The sequence below is a fragment of the Sturnira hondurensis genome, unplaced genomic scaffold, assembly GCF_014824575.4.
Source record: "Sturnira hondurensis isolate 20B ecotype Veracruz unplaced genomic scaffold, ASM1482457v3 Scaffold0021632, whole genome shotgun sequence".
NCBI classification, from domain to species: Eukaryota; Metazoa; Chordata; class Mammalia; order Chiroptera; family Phyllostomidae; genus Sturnira; species Sturnira hondurensis.
In genome coordinates, this window is record NW_028094263.1 from 202,274 (window position 1) to 223,207 (window position 20,934).

At 53.9% G+C, this 20,934-nt stretch overlaps 1 protein-coding gene and 1 long non-coding RNA gene across 3 annotated transcripts; one reads left to right on the forward strand and one right to left on the reverse strand.

The window, feature by feature from the left end:
• The first annotated feature begins 3,827 nt into the window (after positions 1-3,827).
• LOC118978055 (uncharacterized) lies at positions 3,828-7,483 on the forward strand. Of its 2 annotated transcripts, XR_005064648.1 has the most exons (5): positions 3,828-4,127; positions 4,384-5,270; positions 5,359-5,460; positions 6,407-6,566; positions 7,350-7,483. It is a non-coding gene; the product is annotated as an uncharacterized LOC118978055 (long non-coding RNA). The 2 variants fall into 2 exon arrangements; XR_005064647.1 differs by lacking the exon at positions 7,350-7,483 and having other exon boundaries at positions 6,407-6,637.
• Positions 7,484-14,397: 6,914 nt separating this feature from the next.
• AOC3 (amine oxidase copper containing 3) lies at positions 14,398-20,684 on the reverse strand. Its single transcript, XM_037033561.1, is given in 10 exon segments — positions 14,398-15,689; positions 16,453-16,573; positions 16,975-17,164; positions 17,167-17,259; positions 18,722-18,880; positions 18,883-19,261; positions 19,263-19,678; positions 19,681-20,210; positions 20,212-20,290; positions 20,293-20,684. Coding segments are annotated over 10 exon segments (2,271 nt in total). The 5' UTR covers positions 20,321-20,684; the 3' UTR covers positions 14,398-15,413.
• Between the last annotated feature and the right edge of the window lie 250 nt (positions 20,685-20,934).

The following is a 20,934-nucleotide window of genomic DNA, read 5'->3' on the forward strand; positions in this document are numbered from 1 at the left end:
GGACACATGGGGCAGACCCTCTGACAAAAGACTCAAAGGCCGCTATCTGGTTCTCCACAGGGCTGCCAGGAGCCACGTGCTCAGCGTGTGGGGGCGGTGTGGCGGTCTCTCGGAAGAACCTCGGGGAGAATGCTTGTGTGGATAAGGAGCCCTGCTGGGGCCGATATCTGCACACGGGGGGGGGGGGTGCGGGGGAGCCCATCTGGCTGGCAGCCCCTCCGGCGGGCAGCCCGCCCTGCAGGGGGACGGACCCTCTAGGTCCGAGCAATTGTGTGCTGTCATGAAGTGATCTGCCAGTTTCCACCTGTCTACCTTCCCGCCCCTTCCTGCTGTCTCCAGAACATTCTTATCAAGTGCAGAAAGAGGTGAGGCCCCCACCTGAACCTGCTGGAAAGCCGACTGAGGAAACTGTGGAGCCTTCAAATGCTCAAAAGGCGTGTGGATTTTTAAAGTGAATCGTGTGGATGAGGCGCTGGAGCTGCTGAAGGTTTCAACGAAAATTCACACATTTCAAGAACTCTCACCAGAGAGGGGATTCCATCATCTCCTTAACTCCTGTCATCCTTCCCTCTCAAGAAGTTCTCTGGTCTAGCCCTGGCTGGCGTAGCTCAGTGGATTGAGTGCGGGCCTGCGAACCAAACAACCACAGTTCGATTCCCAGTCAGGGCACATGCCTGGGTTGCAGGCCAGTTCCCAGCAGGGGACACATGAGGGGCAACCACACATTGATGTTTCTCTCCCTCTTTCCTTCCCTTCCCCTCTAAAGATAAGTAAATAAAATCTTTTTTTAAAAAGTTCTCTGGTTTAACTCAACAAACGTTCCCTGAGCGAAGTCCGTGCCTGGCCCTCTGAGGAATTCCAGCTTAAATCTTGGTTGTCCCCCGGGACCTGCACACTCTATCAGGGCAGGGAAGTCAGACATTTGCACAACTAACTGTTCCTAGCAGGGGGTCTTTAGATTGAAACTGAATCCACATTACAAATATCAGTGAGCTCCCATCATTTTATGCCCGGTGGAGGTGACTCTAGACTTATAAATGGCCTCTGGGAAAGGGACCAGCCGAGTAGAGATGGAAAGTTCCGTGGCTCCCCAGCAGGAAGGCTGGCTGGGCACTCCCCAGGCACTTTCTCCACAAACAGAAACCCAGAGGCTGGGGCGTCTGGGTTTGGGAAGAACATGAAGGGAAGGTGCCAGGCAGTGCAGTCTGGTCGGCTGTTAAGTACATGCAGCTGCTTCCAGGGTCAGCACCGTCCCTGCCCAGACCGAGGCTGACTCATTCACTCAGACAAGTTTATTTGCTGACAGGGGAGCGAGGAGGGGAAGGAGTCATAATTTACCGCACATCTCATCCAAAAATTGCTTTTATGACCAAAAATAAACGCTGACACCATCTACAGCCAAACCCTCTGTCCTGGCTGGGGCTCTGGGCTCCATGAGAGAGGCCCTGCCTCTTCGCTCAGCCATGAGCTCCAGCACGGGTCTGGTCTGCGACCCTGATTCAGGGGTGCAGAACCCAGCCCGAGGCCAAGGCTTTGCCTGAGCAGTGGGGGAGACTTCTCCGAAGGGTCACAACCCGAGCTGAGAGATGCACAGCTTTTTGTTGTTTATTTCTGTTTAAGTGCTTTCCCCACCAGTTGACCAGTGGGGGAGGTGTGTAGGGTAGAAACTGGTTAGACCAACTGCTGTCACCTTTGAAGTGAGTGACCCTGATCTTGTTTCACAAAAAAATGTTGGGGAAAGCAGGTGAAGGGAAAGACGGGTTAATCATTGCTAGCCGGCGAATGTGGTTGACTTATCTCTGGTCTGGTGAGAAAAGTTCAGCTCCAGGACCTTGAACTGTGCACTCGGTGACCAGGTGCGGGGGGCATGCTGTCTGCCTCAGGATGGGCTGGACATTCTGTCCCCAGGAAGACACCAGAGGACATTCTGTCAGCAGTAAGAACTCCCTGCTCACTACCTTCCTCCTGCCACCGTGGGGTTTGCTTCCGACCCAAACTGAATGAATCGTTGGAGTCTTTACGGGCAGCGCAGGCTGGCTTTCTGACTTTCCTCTCCTTCTCCTCCATCTTCTTTAGCCCCCTCCCCAAAGAAGCTGTTGCTCCCCCTGAGAGAATATCCCGTTTCCACAAATGGCTAACCAGTTCCCTCGTGGCCAAATGGTGACACTTCTCCAACTCACAGTCAGCCCTTTGGTGGGAACAGCCCACCCTAGTAACCAGGACACATCCTGGAGGTCTAGTCTGACCCTTTCTGCCGGGAGTTTGACCTTGCTGATGGTACACAGCAGAGGCAGAGGCAGGGGGAGCAAGCCTCTGAAGGAATGGTCTGGACAAAGCTCTCCCTGGTCAGACCCCAGAGGCAAAAACAGACTGTCTGAGGAGAGATGGGAAGTGTCAGCTAGAGACCTAGCCCCAACCTGCTGTCCCTCCTTGCTTCGTCTTGTAGACTATCTGAAAGAATTGGGGCCACCTAAAGAAAAAAGGGAGAGAATACGTCACCAATCACTTAGTCATAGCTCTACCTGGTTGGGCGTGGAACAAGGCAGGGATTGGGGACGAGTGGGGCATAAAGGCTGGGAGTGTTTTTCCTTGGAAGACCCTCAGAAAACATCCTCAAGCTTCCAGAAGGCAGCCCGTGAGACTGTCCCACACTGCATCACTAAGATTTATTTCTTTATGTTTAGACAGAGGGAAAGGGAGAGGGGGGGGACAGAAACATCATTGTGTGGTTGCCTCTCATGTGCCCCCCACGGGGGAACCTGGCCCACACCCCAGGCAGGTGCTCTGACTGGGAATCGAACCGCCAACCCTTTGGTTCGCAGGCCAGAGCTCAATCTACTGAGTCACACCAGCCAGGGTGTCCCTAGGATTTGTAAGGTAAAAAAGAGAAAGAATAACTAGGAAGGTGAAGATCTGTGTGACCTTGGTCCTGTCACTGGAGCATTCTGGATTTTACTTTCGTCAGCTGTCCGCTGAGATTTGGTGACTGTCACCCCCTTCCAGTTCTAACATTTCCTGACTTGGGCTGCTCCTTTGAATGGAACTCCAGTGAGGTGGTGTCTGACTTACTAGCAGAAGCAAAGGATTCATTATTGTCAGAAGAAAAAGGTGTGCTCATATTTTTTAAAACACATTCAAAAGGAATATATTCACACGGTTTAAAAACATTCAAAGAGTTCGAAAGAATATTCAGGGAAGTCAGTTCTTCCTCCCCGCTCTGGGCACCTTCCAAACACTGGTCCTGCCAGAACCCAGCTGAGACCTGCGATGCACCCAGAGTTGGACAGGCCCGCCCCAGTTCTTGGTCAGAACTTGGCCCCCTGGGCAGAGCCCGGCTCCAGCCAGGATCCAGATCGGGGAGGGGTCGTCCCTTCCCCCCTTTCTTCCCCCCTGTTTTTCTCCCCAAGCTCTGCCCTGTAGTCCTTTAATCAGCTCTTTGTTTAAGAGCTGTGGAATTTTTATCCCAACCAAAATGCCCACGTTGTCCAGTCAGTGATTGTCCTCTGTCTTCTGGAACCCAGCTGGGGAGCGTAAGTGGGAAATTAGTAGCCTTGGACCCTCTTAACCCACAACTTACCCCTTCTGAGAGTTCCCAAATGAGGACCCTGATGCAGAGAAAGAGGAAGAGGTGAGGCCTGGAATTGTCATGAAAACAACCAGTGAGGCCCCCCCATCCCGCCCCCCGCACCCCCTCCCAGGCCTGGAGAGGTCCGGGGAACTATTCTGAGCTGTGAAAACACAGCAGGGCTATGCTAGGGAGTAAATAGCAGTCTGTCCGCCGACGCTTGTCTCCCTTGGATGGGAGTCCTGACAGTGCCTGACCTCCCGCCAGCCGGTAGGAGAGAGAGAGAGAGAAGAGCAAGGAGAGTCTGTCAGGCCTCTCTCCTTCAGCGTAGAAAGGAAAGTCAGTGTTCGTTTTATTTTCAAGACAAAAGATTTTCTTCACTTTAATAAGTTTGAAGCAGAAGGAGGGCAGCCTCAGGATCATGTAAGTCCCGAAGATCTACCCCAACCTTGAACTTCAGAGAGCAGCGCACTTGGAGCTCTCCTCAACCCTGCGCAAGTATGGCCTCCTTTGCTCTACTGGGAAGTCACTGTGAGCTTCTCACCGTCAAATCTGCTCCTTGGTCTTTTCTTTTTTAGATTTTATTTATTTTTTGAGAGGGGAAGGGAGGGAAACATCAATGTGTGGTTGCCTCTCATGTGCCTCTCTGACTGGGCGACCCAGCCCAGCAACCCAGGCATGCTCCCTGACTGGGAATCGAACCGGTGACCCTTTGGTTTGCAGACCAGCCCTTGATCCACTGAGCCACAGCAGCCAGGGCTGTTCCTTGGCCTTTTTGAATCCTTCAGTTTTCCTTGCTCTTTTGTCCACATCTGCAGCTTTTGCCAGCCCCAGCTGCCAGACACGAGTGAGGCCATCTTAGACCATCCATCCCTAGTCTCTCTGCCAGATGTTTGCAGCCATGAGAGCGATTCCAGGCGATTCCAGCAGAAGAACTGCCCAGCTGAGTCCAGCTCAGAAGGCCAACCTACAGAATAATGACCAAATAAAATGGTCTGATGGGTTAAGCCACTATTTTTTCACGGTGATTTATTGTGCAGCAACTGAAACACCCAGGAGATGCTGGTTAATAAAATATTAAATCATTTACTGTACTCTAAGAATGAGTCTTGAAAAATTATACAGACTACCTCATTTAATCCTCATAAAAATTGTGTCTCCATTTTATAAGAGATGAAGACGAGGACCAGAGAAGTTAAATAAGTTGCCCAAGGTCACACTCACTGGGTCCAAACCCCAGAATCTGGCTCTAGAAGCCACACTGTCAACCTCTGTACCACGTTGCAGAATGAGGAAGACGGCAACTCGTGGACCTGCTGCCTGAGAAACACCCTTCCCCACACGAGTGTCAAATCCTATAGCATCTTGGAGTCCAATGCCCAGCCTGTGCTTCTAACTCACCCAGCCATGTCCTCCTAGGTTCACCCCAAGCTCTGGGCCCCTCCTGCGGTTTGGGGGATTGACTTAGAGACCCAACCATGGGGGACTGAGTTAGAGACCTGCCATCTGTCTGTCCCCTCGTGGGTCCCTGCAGCTTTCACTGGGTGCCTGAGTCCAGCGGGGCAGGTTTCCCCGGAGGAAGGGGATTGCCAGGCTCCTCTGCACATCAGTGCAGCCCTCTGACCCTGCGTCCTGGCTTCACCTGCGCAGCCTGGGTGATTTTTCACTCAGGATCTTCAGACTTTTTTCGATCCTCTTTTTTGAGGTAGTCAAAGGAGAGACTGGATAGGACATGGCTTTTTACAAGGCAAAGTCTTACTTGACTCTAACAACTGTTGCCATTTTTTTTTCAGATTTAAATAAAGATGCATTTAAGCACCTATAATGTGGGTGGCACCGTGCCGGGCCCCAGCTGCCAAGGCCAGCAGGACGGGTTCTTGCCCCCGGGAGCTCAGGTTCTGCGGTGGGGAAGGAGGAGAGGTGTAGACAGTGAACCAGAGCTCGTCGTGTGAACTTCCGTGGAAGAGTTTTGTGTAAAGTACTACGGGAGAAGGGAGAGCAAAGCCATGTGATCAAAGAATATGACAGGCACGGTCTTTACGGATCCTGTACCCTCTGGTCGGGCTCCTTTGGGCAGTTTGGAACTGAACTGCCGTCCCAGGGTTTTTTCAACCTCAGCTACATGTTAGAATCACCTGGGGCAATTTTATACTGCTAACGCCAGAGCCTCACGCCCAGAGATTCTGATGTGATCGGTGTGAGATGCTGCCTGGGCATGTGGAGCTGCGCGTGCTCCCCCGTGATTCCAGGCCCAGTCCAGGTTGAGAGCTTTTGCTTTAAGGCAATTGTGCATATTTTCACCCTGGTCCATTGAGTGTTGATTTTGCTCTTAGAGGTTCACTTTGCTCGGGTCAGGTGCCAAGCACTTCTCAGGCATGACCTTGCTGAATTCTTTAACCAGGACTGCTGGTCAGTGAAGAGGACCAGTGGCACTGGGAAGGCAGTCGGATATAATTCCGCAAAGACCTGGGTTCAGTCCCAGCCCCACCACTTAACCAGCCAGGTGACTTGGGGCAAGTGACCCAATCCCTGTGAATCTTAGTTTCCTCGTTTGTGGAATGGGAATAATAACATCTGCTTCTCAAGACTACTGTGAGGAATCGATGAAGTGACAGATGATAATCAGCTCTCCCAGCACTGTCTCCACCATACTGGCTCCATTTCAATGGGGGAAGTGGGAGAGACTGAGACGTCACGTTCCTTGAGGGTCCTCTGGAAAAGAGGGGCCCCCATTCTCTTCTGGCACAGGGACGTAGGTCAGGGAGCACGAGAAACACGCAGGGGGAGGGTGTCAGACACCCACACTCCACTGTGAATGCTATAGTCTATTTCCCTTCTCAGGGTCCAGAGGTCGTAAGGAGGAATGCTACCGAAGATGCAGACCCCTACCTGAGCCCGAGTGGAGCAAGCACGGTCACCCACCAGCCACAGGGCCAGCACTGGAGTGGGAACAAGAAGCTGGCACCACCAAGAGGCCAGTCCAGGGAGTTTGCATACTGGTGTATCCTGATGCTATGTGTGAGTGGGGGGAGGGGCAGATTTGAGGCCCCTTCAGTGGAATCTGTATGCCCAAGGTCCACTTGCCAGGCTCCCCTAAAATTTTGCTATTCTGACCCTTCGGTTTTCTCTGGGCTACATTCCTCAGGGTCTGGTTGCTTCTCTCTTATGGCTGGAAAGGTATGTTCCCAGGAGAGCCCTCCAATGGGTTCTCTGTGCACATACACACTCCCTTGGGGCAGCTCAAGCTGTGCCCTCTGGCCCCACTGGGGAGCCCCATCGCACACTCATGGGTCAGCAGGTGAGCCCCGAGGGCAGAGCCCCCCACGCAGCCGAGGGCCACAGGTTTCTTCTTCCCATCCCTGCACCTGGAGAAGCAGAGGTGGGCGGCCAGGAGGGATGTCCTTGGCTCCTCCACAGTGTTTGTTCTGGGAGCATTTTCGCCCATCATGGCCCAAATTTCTTTAAACAAGAAAAGACAAGAAAGTCAAAACACGATATTTGTTTGCGCTGAGAGGGTAAAGGGAAAAGGAAGGACCAGCAACAGCAAACCAGCTCCGCCTTAACCCTTTCCCATCTGAGCGCTTGTCAGCAGATCCTGCTGTTGTTATTTAACATTGTTTTTACAGTTTATTTATTTATTTTTAGAGAGAGGGGAAGGGAAAGAGAGAGAGGGAGGGAAACATCAATGTGTGGTTGCCTCTCCCATGCCCCCTGCTGGGGACCTAGCCTGCAACCCAGGCACATGCTCTGACTGGGATTCGAACCTTGACCCTTTTGTTTGCAGGCCTGCGCTCAACCCACTGAGCTACACCAGTCAGGGCTGTTATTCTTGAATCAGGAACGTGGCTCCCACGGTGTTTAGTCTTTGTCTAAAGATCCCTTTGCCAGAACTTCCTTTCTTTCCAGCTCACCCGGTTGAGCCTGGCATCCAGGGAACCCTGGAGGGACCGATAGGTCCTCCGTGGAGTCTGAGCTCCCAGGGCGCATCACCCTCTGGTGGATGGGTCAGACCCAGGTCTCCGTGCCCTGGACTCCTCAGGGTCTGCCCTGAAGTCTCCAGGCTCTGAGCTTTAGCGGGGTCAGTGGCCTGCATTTCCCACTGGGAAAGGAGACCGCTCTTCCTGACCTCGAGGCCTCCCCTTCTAGAAAAGAGACGGAGGGAAGTGGGCAAGCCATGGCAGTGGAGCTGTGGACACTGTGTACTAGGCGGGTTTCTCTGGCCTGCAGCATCTTGACCAAGCCTGCTCTTTGAACCCTACCTCTTCCCCACTTACTCCTGCCTGACATTCCTTTCTGGAAAATATCCCAGGTCTTATCCAAAGTCCACACCCCGGGGGGAAGAGCAGGGATGTGAGGTCCCAGAGCCTGCCACCTGACCAGGCCTGGCTACCCCTGGGACGCTCCTGGCTCATGTGCTTGCCCACCCTGATCAGGCAGCTCCTACCCTGGCTGGCTTGAGTTCCCAAGGCTTTTTGGCTCCTACACTCAGTGACATGCTGGTCATCTATCCTGACTGCTATACAGTAATGGAGACCACTGTCACCCATGGCCCAGGGAAAAGGTGATCCTTAGCATCCCACCCACACAGTTCTCTAAACTGCTGCTGTCGTCGGACCATTCTGCCCGTTCTCAAAAGCACACTCCACGTGTTCCAGTAAATGGCGGGGACTCGAAAGATTATTTGGCAGTGTAGACAGACAAGCTGACAGGAGGAATATCTTCGCTCAGGTAGTGAGAGGCGGAGAGACCAGATGAAGAAGGCTGCCCAGAAGCCAATATTTCCCACAAGGAGACAACCAGGGATTGTCTTTCTCTCCCACAAGACAGCCACCTACATGTCCAAGGCTTCCCTAGCCCAGGCACAGAGGAGGGCACTGGACCTGAGGGATGGGGGAGAATTACGGGACCTGAGGCAGCAGGGAAACTCCCCTGGGACCTCAGAAGGAAGACCAGGGAGTGGAAGCGGAAGTAGCAAGAGGAAGAGGAGGAGGAAGGAATGTGCTAGGGTGACATGGAATGAAGACAGAGAGGCACCTTCCTCAGGGCTGGGACACAGGCCAGGACGGGGCCCTACCCTGGGGCTTGAGAAAACGGTTGGTCTCTAGAGGCGTCACCTTCAGATTTGAGGCCCGGGACAGAGGAGGAGCTGAGCAGGGCCTGGAAAGGTTCCGAATGCACCCAATGCCCCTGACCTGTGCATTTAAAAATGGCTCGATGGTAAATTTCACCTGTTTTTAACCACAATAAAAAACATGGTGCAGTCACTGTGGAAAACAGTCTGGCAGCCCTGGCTGGTGTGGCTCAGTGGACTCAGTGCTGGCCTGCAAACTGAAGGGTCGCTGGTTTGACTCCCAGTCAGGACACCCGGGCCTAGGTGGCAGACCAGGCCCCTGGTTGGGGGCGAGAGAGAGGTAACCAATTGACATCTTTCACACCAATGTTTCTCTCCCTTTCTGTCTCCCTCCCTTCCCCTCTCTCTAAAAATAAATAAAATCTTTAAAAAAACCCCACAGTCTGTCAGTTCCTCAAAAAATTAAACATAAAACCTACAAATTCCACTCCCAGACTTACACCCAGGAGAAATGAAAACGTACGTCCACATGAAAACTAGTACAAGACTGTTCCCAGCAGCATTATCTGTAGTAACCAAAAAGTGGAGAGTCCACATGTCCTTCAATTGAATGAACAAAATGTGGCAACAGTCACACAACGGAAAACTCTTCGGCCATGAAGGACTGAAGTAGTTTCATGCACCATGGTGAATGCATCGCAAAAACACTGTGCTGAAAGAAGACAATCACAAAAGACCACGTGCCGGATAGATGTTTATATGAAATGTCCAGAACCCAGGCACCTCCACGGTGACAGAAAGCATGGTGGTGGCTCAGTGCTGGGAAGGAGTTGGAGGGAAATAGGAAGTGACTGCTAACAGGTGTGGGATTTCTTGCTGGGGTGGGGGAATTGTTCTGGGATTAATGGCCACTATATTATACACATTAAGAGGGTGAATTTTATGGCATGTGAATTATATCTCATTGTAAAAAAGATAACATTACAAAACTGTTAGGAAAAAACCAAGACTTCTGGGTCAAAGTTTGGCCATCGCTTCAGCTCCAGCTGGCCATTCCTCTCCCCTCTGGGGCAGAAATGCAGCAGGTCTAGGGACAACAAAGCTGAGTTCCCCCTGTGTCACACATCTGGGCTCAGGAAGCTCCCAGTAAGGAGGGGGATGCAAAGAAGGTTGATGGGAGGGAGGACCTGGGGGCAGGGGAGGGGAGGGTCTTAGTGTGAGATCTCGCTTCCTGGTCCAGAGCCCACCCACTGCTCCCCCTCCCCACACACTCTGGCCCTGCCCCCGGGACACAATCCCCATCCCAGGGACCACCTAGTTGTGAGAGAAGACCCTGTGAGAGAAGGCAGGGAGGTCAGGGTCACAGCCAACAGTCTTGGGGAGGCAAGCCAGGGGGTTGACCTCACAGTCCCCAGCATCCTGGTCCCCCTCCCTGGAAATAAATGGAGTGGGCAGAATCGAAGGAGGGGTCCTGGTCAAAGAAGCTGCAGGGTCAGAGGAAGAAGCCCACACCATTCTCCACAGTGACTGTGTTGGGAACGTCCTCTGCATGTGGGATGTGCAAGAAACCAGCTGCCACCAGGCCACCAGGTCCTAGCGGGGGAGAAGGAAGAGGGTTGTGAGGCCTGACTCTGCTTAGGACACGCCTGCCCCTGACAGTCGCCTTGTATGTAAGGATTCAGCTCACTAACCCTGGAAATGTGAAATCGTAAAGCTTCGTTTCTTAGCTTTGTGTCTTCATTTCTTAAACCTTCAGGTTCTAAAGATCCCGGAGGACCCTGACTTGGGAGAGAGTGAAGTGGCTCGTCCTTGCTCCCTCTGTCTCGCCCTAACGGACCTGCCTGGCAACAGTGTCATTGTTGATGAAGTAAGTGAAGTCCACAGTGGGCGTCCATGGTGGGTGTCCGAGGCTCATTCAAATGGTAGATGCTGGTGCTGCCGGGCTCCTCCTCCTTCCTCTGGGTCACGGCCAGCTGCTGTCTACAGGAGATTTGCAATGGACCCACAAGGTCATCAACCTGTCCTACGGTCTGAAGCTGCCCTAAAGAGGGAACAGAGAAGAAACATAAGCACAATGGTCTCAGGGCAGTGAACCTCTTCATTGCTCTGTTCACTTCCTGTCTCCCTCTCTGTCTCTCTAACTCTGTTGTAGAGTCCCCACATTTGTTCAGCATCCTGTACCTCAAATGTCAGCTGGTCTGTTGTTCAGCCTTCAGGTCCTAATGTTGCACATATATCCATCTGGGTGGCAGCCTGCGCCCTGGAGGCAAATGCATGGACATGGCTTCGTTCTCGTTTTAGGGCAATTTCATTATCTCAAATGCCCAGATTTCAGGGAGTACCCTCTCAGATCTGTGCTTCTCTCTTACTCTGTTTCTTCCTCCAACTCTTATTGTGAACATTTTAAACATGCAGAAAAGTTGAAAGAATCATGTAGTGAACACTCACGCATGTACCCACAATGCAGACTGTACCTTTAACATTTTATTGTATTTGATTCCGCATGAATCTCTCCCTTCATCCATCCAATCAGTAGGCCTCATAGTAAATGGTTAAAAGTTTCGGCCACAGGACTGTGTGTGTGTGTGTAAGTGTGAATGCATATCCAGAGGAGGTGGGAGAACCGGGGTTCCCACCATCACAGGGCCCCTCTTACAAGCCATTGCCTGCAGCCTCTCCGACACCCCCCCCCCACTCACCTGCCCCAGCTGATAGCTCTCTCCATGGAGCTGTTCTGGGGTAGCGGCTCTCCAGCAAAACTGTGGGTCTGGGTGCGGTAGCCCCGAGGGTGACCCCACTTGTTACTTTGGTTGCTGGCCAGGTACAGGTAGCAAGGGGAGGCTCTTCCCAGGGGGAAGGCAGCCTGCTCCTCTGTCTCCAGCAGCTTTAGGTCACGTGCAGCCTCTGCATCTGGTGCTCTGGGCTCCAGGGTACCGTCATGGGGACAAAGACCATGTCCTCAGCCCAGACCCAGTTCTCCAGTCCTGCCAGGGAGGGGGGATGGAGGAGAGGAAAAGGCTGGGAAGGAGAGCCAATCACCTACCTGGCTTCAGCCCAGAAGAGAAGCCCAGAACTGAATGTCCCCCCTATTTCCCTTCCCTCTCCCAAGATATTCCTGATCCAGAGATTTCCTGAAAGTCTTCCTCCCTCCTGTCATCTCAAGTAACAGTCTCAGATGCCTGGTGACTGGGCCTTCCCTGACCCCCCTGAGGGGCTGCAAGACAAGGTGGTTTACCTGAGGCTGCAGCCGCCTGGCAGGTGATGTGCGGAGTCGGACCTTTCTGACCCGGGAAGGGGTCTGCGCCTCCCATCTGACGCCCTCTGGCTGCACCAGAACTGCCCTGTCATGAAGATAGTAGCAGCTGTAGCTCATGTTCATTGAACCTGAAGGTGCTGTGCACAGGCAGCACTGAGACCTTACAGGTCTGGATGACTTGCTTGTGTAACAGCCCTATGAAGGAGGAACTACAGTTGCCTCCATCTTACAGGCGGGACAAGGCTTAGAGCACCTAAATGACGCGCCCCGGCTTATCGCCGAACGCACACAGCAGTACTGTGGCAGTGCTGGGCCCCGGGTCCTGGTCCGGCTCTACTGACCGTGTGTCTGCACATGCAGGAGACCAGCAGAGACTGGCCCCGCCACACGTGGGCGGCAGGCCTGTGGGCCCAGTGCTGCTGCCGCTGGGAGGGGCTTCCCGTGGTCGGAGGCTTGGTGAGGAGGTACGAGCAGCGCCAGAGGCAGGCTGTCCTCTGGATTTTGGAGTTCTCGTGATTTTTTTGGAGTCTAACTAGGTCCCACGTGAGGCGTCAACATGAATGATCTAAGACCGAAGCGCAGCAAACCGTGGCGAACATGGGCTGCACGCTCTCCAAGTCCAGGAGAGAAGGGACTGATTAAGCAAACCTAGTCCACACCTTGGGGTTTTCACCCACAGGCAACAATTAAAGCTACGAGTTCTGGTACATCTACAAAAGCAGGCTCATGTGCATAACGACAACAACGGTGAGTATTTCTTCCTTCTATGTCCAGTGCTCCCAGCTCTTGAGCAGTCATCCTTGCTCTGACCGCCCGAGGGGTTGGGGGTTGGGGAGACTGGGTGAAACAGGTGAAGGGACTAAGAAGTACAAGTTGGCAGTCGCAAAATAATCCCAGGGGCCCTGGCTGGTGTGGCTCAGTGGCTTGAGTGCTGGCGTGTGAACCCAAAGGTCCCCGGTTCGATTCCCAGTCAGGGCACATGCTTGGATGGCAGGCCGCGTCCCCAGTGGGGTAGGGGCCGTGTGTGGAAGGCAGCTGGTCAATGTATCTTTCACACGTTGGTGTCTCTTTCCCTTCCTTTTCTTCTCCCTAAAAATAAATAGACAAAAATCTTTTAAAAAATAGTCACATGGATGTAAGGTACAGCATAGTCAATAATGTTATAATATCTATGTTTGGTGCCAGGCAGGTACTGGAAATACTGGGGGAGTCACTATGTAAAGACTATGACTGACTCACCACTATGCTGTATCTGAAACTAATACAGGATAGTATTGAATGTAACATGTCACTGAAAAGTAAACAATTTAAATGAAAAAATAAAATGTGGTTACTGCTTAGATGCAGAGATTAAAACGTGCCAGTTAGTATGCACGCATATGTATCCCAGCTAAGTCCAATGAGAGAGGCTGAAAGCAATAAGATCCCAGTCGGAACGTGCTCACCTGGGCCCCAGATCTTGGCTTCTAGATACTGCTCTGCATTAAAAGGCACGAGAGTTCCATGCAGAAGTGGTTGAGCGAGCCCAGGGCTGCAGCAGGGGAAAAACAAGGTGAAATTGGAATATCTCGTGGTGCCAGTAAAACTTGGTAAGAAGCAGGAAGGGTCCACTGAAGACCATTGGCCAAACTCTGAGGGTTGAGTGGGGGTGGAGGGGCCAGGGGCCAGGGGTCAGGGGTCAGGCCAGGCTTGGGAGGTGGGCTGAGGCAGGAGCCTGGACTTTCATGGCCCACATAAGTCTCTGTCCTCTGTTCCAAATCAAACGAACACTTGGGGTCAGGGTTGGGAAACAAAGTGGGGGAGGGGCTGGTTTGGGGGATAACACAGGTGGAAAGGGGAAGCGACAGGGGCAGACGGGGCTGTTCTTCACCGGGATGGAAACGCTCTGCTGGCTACACAGCTGTAAGTGAACCCACCTGCCCACACCTCCCAGCCCAGGTACTCTCACTCCTGCCTTTAGCTGGGCGGCCAGCCAGCCCCTGTTCCCAGTCACTCCCTCCTACTCACCCCGCCGACCAGAGCCCGACAGGCAGGCCCAGGGATGCTGCAGAGTAATGCTGCGAACGCGAGGCACCTGGGAGGCGCCGGTGAAGCAGGTCAGCCTTGTGAGTACTCGGAGTCACTGGAGGGGGTGCAGGGTGTGGGGCCCAGGGGAAGTTGGAGGGGGTGCAGGGGCGGCCGGTGTAACAGAGAATCCCCTCCCCCACACCATGGGCAAGACTGATGGACCAGGTTGGAGGTCAGGGGGCCTGGAAAACTGGCTGTGGGATTAACCTGGCAGCCCACAACCCTCAGCTCCAGAAAACTTGCCTCCAGAATGTTGCAGGTGCAGAGAGCAAAGCCACCACCTCTTTTCTCTGCTCCGTGACACGCAGGAGGCCACCGTGATCTGGGGAGCTGGGTCCTGAGGGGAACTGGGAGAGACTGAAGGTTCCAGAGGTTTTTTGTCAGTTAAAAAAAAAAATCAGGTCCTGTTTAGGTCTATTTATTGTTTAATTTGAATGAGTAATATAGTCCCATGGTTCAAAATTCAAAATATACAAAAGGGCATACAGTGCCAAACCCCCTCCCTCCCCGGCCCCCAACCTCCCAGTTCCCTCTCCAAGGGCAACCAGTGTTGCCTATTTCTTCCAAATATGCATTTATAGGCAAATCTGTATTTATATTTTCCTCTCTCCTAAACCACAAATGGAAAGCGCATCATGGGTACTTCTGCGTCTTGCCTTTTCATTGGAAGATTATTTCCTATTATTATACAAAAAAGTTACAAACATATTTATAGCTGCATAATATTACATTGTGAGGCTGTAACAAAATGTACTTAACCAATCCTGGGGGAAGGAGACGTTTCTGACTTTTGCAAACTCTCGCTGTTTGTACATCCGCCCCCAAACCAGACTCCCCAGGGACCCAGCCCTAGCTCATTTGCATGCCTGGGAGGAAAATCCCAGGAAATAAGAAAAGAGTGAGGATGGGAGGAGAATGTGGTAGTCGAGAGGGAGAGGGAAAGAAGGAGGAGGACCTGGATAAGAGGGAATACGGGTGAAGAAGCCCCTGGCAGCTCATCCACACACTGCACATTGGCCCCATTGCAGAGACCTGTCTCCATCGCTGAAGGCGGGGCCTGGGGAGGCCAGGAGGGACCTGGAGACAGCCTAAAAGTATTTGGGAAAGCCAGAAAGGAAAAAAGGGAGTCTTCTGGGGAAAAGCTTGGCTATCACTCCAAGCTCCTGGCTGGCCGTTCCTCTCTGGGACAGACACCCAGCAGGTCCTATGGCAACAAAGCTTGGTCTCTCCCACTTCCCCCCACTGACAGCATCACAGGCTCAGGATGCTTCCAGTAGAGAGAGGAAAAGAGGGAGGGTGATGACAGGAGGTGACCTTAGGGGAGAAGCAGGAAGGAACCTCAGGGGTTGAGGAAGGAGAAGAAGGCACCAGTCGGCTCAACCCAGGGTCCACTGCTTGCTTGCCCAGACCCTGGCCCTGGGGCCCCTGGACACAATACCCATCCCAGGGACCACCTAATAGTGAGAGAAGCCCCTGTGAGAGAAGGCAGGGAGGTTGGGGGCACAGCCAGCAGCCTTGGGAAGGCAAGCCAGGGAGTTGACCTCACAGTCCCCAGCATCCTGGTCACCCTGGAAATAGATGGAGTCTGCAGAATCGAAGGAGGGGTCCTGGTCAAAGAAGTTGTAGGGTCGGAGGAGGAAGCCCACACCATTCCCCACAGTGTCTGTGTTGGGAACGTCCTCTGCATGTGGGATGTGCAGGAAACCAGCTGTCACCCAGGCCACCAGGTCCTAGCACGGGAGAAGGAAGAGGGTTGTGAGGCCTGACTCTGCCAAGGACACGCCTGCCCCCGACAGCAGCCTCATTTGTAAGGATTTGCCATGTTAGGCCCCCTTTCCCCAAATGGATCCTCAGTCTTTAAATGCTCTTCCTACGGTGCAGAAGCCAAAGCCCAGCGAATTTCACACTGGCCCCGGAGCAACCTGCCTCTCTGACCCAGCCTGTGTCCTCCATCTGCGACACTCCTCTCACATCTCTATCCCCTCTCCGCCCCTGCCCCCCAGGAACAACAATGATGCCATGGGCTACATCGGCTCCTTCCCCATTAACTCCCAGAGAATTCCCCAGCCAGAGCCTCCGAAGGAAGATGGAGGAGGGGAGATCAGGGCTTGGGAGGCAGAAACGGCCAATATTCAGAAATCCATCCTTTAGTGGTTACGCCAGGGATGGGCTTTAGATACAAGGCAGGTGGTCTTCCCCGTGACCTCCAGCCCTTCTTGAGTCCTGGGACCTGAGAAGGACTCAGTCCATGAAGCTGAGACTTGGAGGGCTGTAGGGTCTCGAGGATCTTCTGGGGCCTCAGCCAGCACCTGCAAACAAACTTCCAGCTTGGGGAGATTCCCTCAAGAGATAATGATCAGATCCACGCAAGTACAGAAGGCAGGAGTCAGCTCCGCCCCTGAGGAGACCAGATGGTTTTCAGGGATCCCCAAGACAAGGTGGAGCTCATCTTTGTGTCCCCACTCCACTCACTGGCCGTCCCAATCAGCTGACCTTCCCAACAATGGTCTCATTGTCGGTGAAGTCCACGGTGGGGATCCAAGGGTCATTCTGATCGAAGATGCTGCTGCTGCTGGGCTCCTCCTCCTTCCGCTGGGTCACGGCCAGCTGGTACCTAGGGAGGCACTGGTCAGGCGTCTAAGGTCACGAACCTTACCCTGCGGCCTGATAATGATGGAAGGGAGCAGAGCATGTGGGCCTCAGTTTTCCCACCTCCTTCACTCAGTGACTTTGATGCCACCCTGGTGAGTCATCCACCACGGGCCCAGGGTCTCTGGTTCACTCTCTGCCACAGCATGGCCCTTCCCCCACCCAAAGGAGAAAAAGGTTCTCAGCCCTGAGCTTTGGTCCTCCGAGGGAGGATGTGCCCACTGCCCATGGCCTGTGCCTTTAGATAACCAAGACATCCTTGAGCTATTATCTCACTTTGCATACAGTTCGACCTGACTTTCCAATTACCCCTCCAAGGCTCCCCTTCTCACTCTCGCTTCCCAGCCTCTCTCTGACTCCACTTACCTGCCCCAGCTGATGGCTCTCTCCATGGAGCTGTCCTGGGGCAGCGGCTCTCCAGCAAAACTGTGGGTCTGGGTGTGGTAGCCCCGCAGGTGACCCCACTTGTTGCTTTGGTTGCTGGCCAGGTACAGGTAGCAAGGGGAGGCTCTTCCCAGGGGGAAGGCAGCCTGCTCCTCTGTCTCCAGCAGCTTTAGGTCACCTGCAGCCTCTGCATCTGGTGCTCTGGGCTCCAGGGTACCATCATGGGGACAAAGACCATGTCCTCAGCCCAGACCTAGTTCTCCAGTCCTGCCAGGGAGCGGGGATGGAGGAGAGGAAAAGGCTGGGAAGGAGAGCTGATCACCGACCTGGCTTCATCCCGAGGCCCAAAGAGAAGCCCAGAACCGAGTGTGCCCCCTATTTCCCTTCCCTCTCCCCAAAATATCTCCAATCTTTAAGCCAAATCCATTGACCTGTAAAATATTTTATCAAGGCTTTCATTTATTATTTCATTTGCTCATTCATTTATCTCATTAGTGGAGGGGCCCAGGCTCGGCCCTGGGGACACTCAGATGAACAAAACATCAACCTCACTCTTTTGCTCTCACAGAGGATGCAGAAGGCAACGCCCTGACTGGCCTTCAATGTGCGAGGGGCACATTCAAGGTTCAAGGTCCTAGGGATAGAGGTGCAGGCACGAAAAGGCCACCCTGGGCAAATTTTCTGCCTGGCCTTACAGGATGTCACTAGCGGAGATGACATAGCAGGGCGTCCTACACAGGGGCAAAACGTGAGCAAGAGCAGAGAGGCCTGACTGCCTATGTGTGTGCCCGGGGATAGGCTGGGTGTGACTGTGGCTACACCTGTGCGCAGGGAAGAATCCGAAAGGCAGGATGGAGCTGTATTCTGGGGAGAAGGGCCTTGTAGGCTGCTCTGTGCATGAGACCCCACAGGTGATGGGGAAAGGGAGACCTGCATGAGGGGTGGGCTGGCGTGGGCTGCTAGATCCCTGGGGGCACAGAGTGAACCCCGGATCCAGGAGGAGGAAGAGAGGAGACAGCAGGGGCAGGACAGGGGGCCCAGTGAGGAGTTTATTTCAGAGGCAGAACAGAGGAAAAAAAAACCAACCAACCAAATCTGGTGATCAGCTCAAAGAAAAGTAAAAAGATTCTAAGGCACTGTTTCCTTGGCTCTCTCTGTGACCGCCAGGGACTCTCTGGGATGCTCCATCATGTCCGTTTTATCCCTCACGCTCAAGTCCAGAGAGAGAGAGAAAATCAGGAAAGAGGAGGGTCCACCTTCCTAGAAAATGTCCAACCTGGGGTGTCCCATGACTGGCCTGTACATGCCAGGGGCTTGGCGGAATGCGAACGGATCCTCCAGAACACCAGCACGGCCGGCCAGACACAACGACAGGAACTGAAAAGCAAACGGCTGCCTCCCTGAAATAGGCCCGTGTGAGTGCAAGAGGGAGGGGGGCAGAGGGAACCCCACTGGCCTGGACCCTGCCTCCTCCCCGCGCTTGGCCATTTTCCGTAATTTTCTGATGGGGTCCCGTGGAGGGGGCCTGGCGGCTGTGCCCCAGCCAGTGAGCTGAATAAAATTCAGCATCCAACTCTCTCCTATCCAGCCAAAGAGGAAGCATGAACCCCGAAACCACGTACTCGTTCTCACACCTTCCTTTCCTGCATAACCGCCTTTAGTCCAAAACAAGTAGAGACAACACTTGAGCCCTTCTTCCGGAACACCTTCCCCCTCCAGGATGTCTTACCTCCTACATCCAGATCCACCTTGAAGTGGGCACTGCGGGTGTGGGTGGTGCCCAGTGTGTGCTTCCGAACCTGGTTCCCGTAGCTTTGGCCAGCACCAAAGAGGAATGCTGAGCTGATGTAGCCGGTGGCATGGAACTTGACTTCTATGGCTCCACTGGGTGGAAGACCATACCCCACACGTAGTCGTAGTTGAGCAAGGTGGACACAGATCTGATGACCAGCACTGTCTCTGTGAGGCCCCCGAAATAATGGGAGTAGATATCTGAGTGGTGTCGCCTCAGGGGGAGACCCTGGTTCCGTTCAAACACACAAAAGGCATCTCATAGTGTCTTGGGGGCTTGGGACTCCAAAAGGAAGTGCCAGTCCACGTAGGTGGCCAGGTAGGGGCAGTCCACCCCACGGGTCAGGAGTGTGGCATACTTGCCCATGCCAAAGCTGCCGTCGATATAGCGGGTCAGCATTGCTATGGGAGAGTTTCCAGCATAGATGGCCAAGGCCTCTTGGAGGCTGATCTCGTAAGCTAGCCGTTCTCCCTGGAAGCATCCGGATGTCAAAGACCCTCAGACCGCTGTAAGTTCCAAGGCTGGAAAAGAAAGTCCATAAGGAGGAGGACACTCAACTGCCCTGGACACTGAAGCGAGGGCCCTGAGGATGGAACTGCAGAGGGGGAGCTGGGCCTGAGGACTCTTGGGACTTCAGGGACCAGGACCCACTTGTGCCATTGTCTGGGACCAGCACCACATTCACCAGGCCAGCCTCAAACTGCTCCTCCAGCTAAGTCAGACTCTTATAGTAGCGGCCTTGGAAGAACACCTTCTGGACGGTCCAGTGGACAGGGTCTAGGGCCTTGTGGTCTACCAGCAGCTCCAACCCCACTGGGTACAGGTAGAACCCAGCGCCTGAGATATTGTAGAAGAGGCCAAACCAGGTAGCTTGGTCCCCTGACTGCAAACCGGGGGTGCTGTGATCATTGTCACCAGGTTCCCTCCTTGGCATTTGTAGAAGCAGCAGTGGTGGAGGAGACCAGCAGCCTGGGGCAGCTCTCTGTTGAAGATCACGTGGTTTATGTCCAGGTACTCTCGGAGCAGCATGGGGTGCCGGTGATAGAGCAGGGGGCCCCCGTGACACTCCACAGTCACATCCCGAAGGTAGGAAGGGTGGGGCAGTGGTCCCGCCACCAGCTCACTCACGTTGGGCTGGGGTTGTCCGCCAAAGAAGATGATGGCCAGGGCCTCCCGGGCAGGTGGGGGGCTCCCCCTGTCCAGATGGGCCAGGGCTGCAGCCTTGGGAGGCAGTTGCAGCTCCACTGAGAAGATGCAGTTGTCTGAGGGGGGGGCCTGGGCTGCATCCACCAGGCCTGGCTCCGGCTGCTGGGTCAGAAAGCTCACCACAGCCGTCAACTCCTCTGGGCTCAGGTCTGCAAACAGCTGGCTCTGGCCAGTGTGTGTCCAGTGCTGGGCACTGGGAGATACGGAGGCACAGAGGAGACACACTGGGTTCACCCCCATTGCTTCCCCTGCCAGCCAGCAAGACACACACCAATGGAAAGATGGTGATGACTGCCAGAGAAGGAGGACCAGGGTTGTCTTCTGGTTCATTGTCTTGTGAACGGAGGGACAGAGGATTGAACCAGAGCGGAGAAGTGTATTCTTGGATCACAGAAGAAGGTCACTCTTCGCTCCTATATTGGGGTCTCCTGGGCTCTGGTTTAGGTTCCCAGTATTCCGAGGCATAGGCAACTGAGGGCGGGAAAGACCAGAAAGGCTGAGGCCAGGGGGGTGGGGCTGGCTGGGGCTTGAGGGTGGGCCTGACACAGGGCAGCAGTGATTTCCACAGACCTTACAAAGCTTTGTCTTCCAGGCTCCAAACCAGACTCTGCTGCCTGGGTCAGGGTTGGAACCAGGGAGAGAGAGGGTAGGGGAAGGGAGAGGGATTTCAAAAGAATGGAGCTGACCAGCCCGAGCACAAAAGCGTACCACCATTAAGGGACGGGGTCTACAACCCCTCGTCTCCCTCAGCCCCACTTCTCCCCTTAACCCCACCTTGCCCAGGGCCAGATGTTCCCTTTCCTGTGACTTGGAAGTATTGCTGTCCCCAAGGACACCCACCCCCAGCCCTTCAGTTTCCCAAGTGGCATTCCTCAGCCAGGCCTGTCACCCTTGTCCTCTCTCCTCTTAAATTCCTTGGCCAGAATCTGTAATCTTCTCTGGGG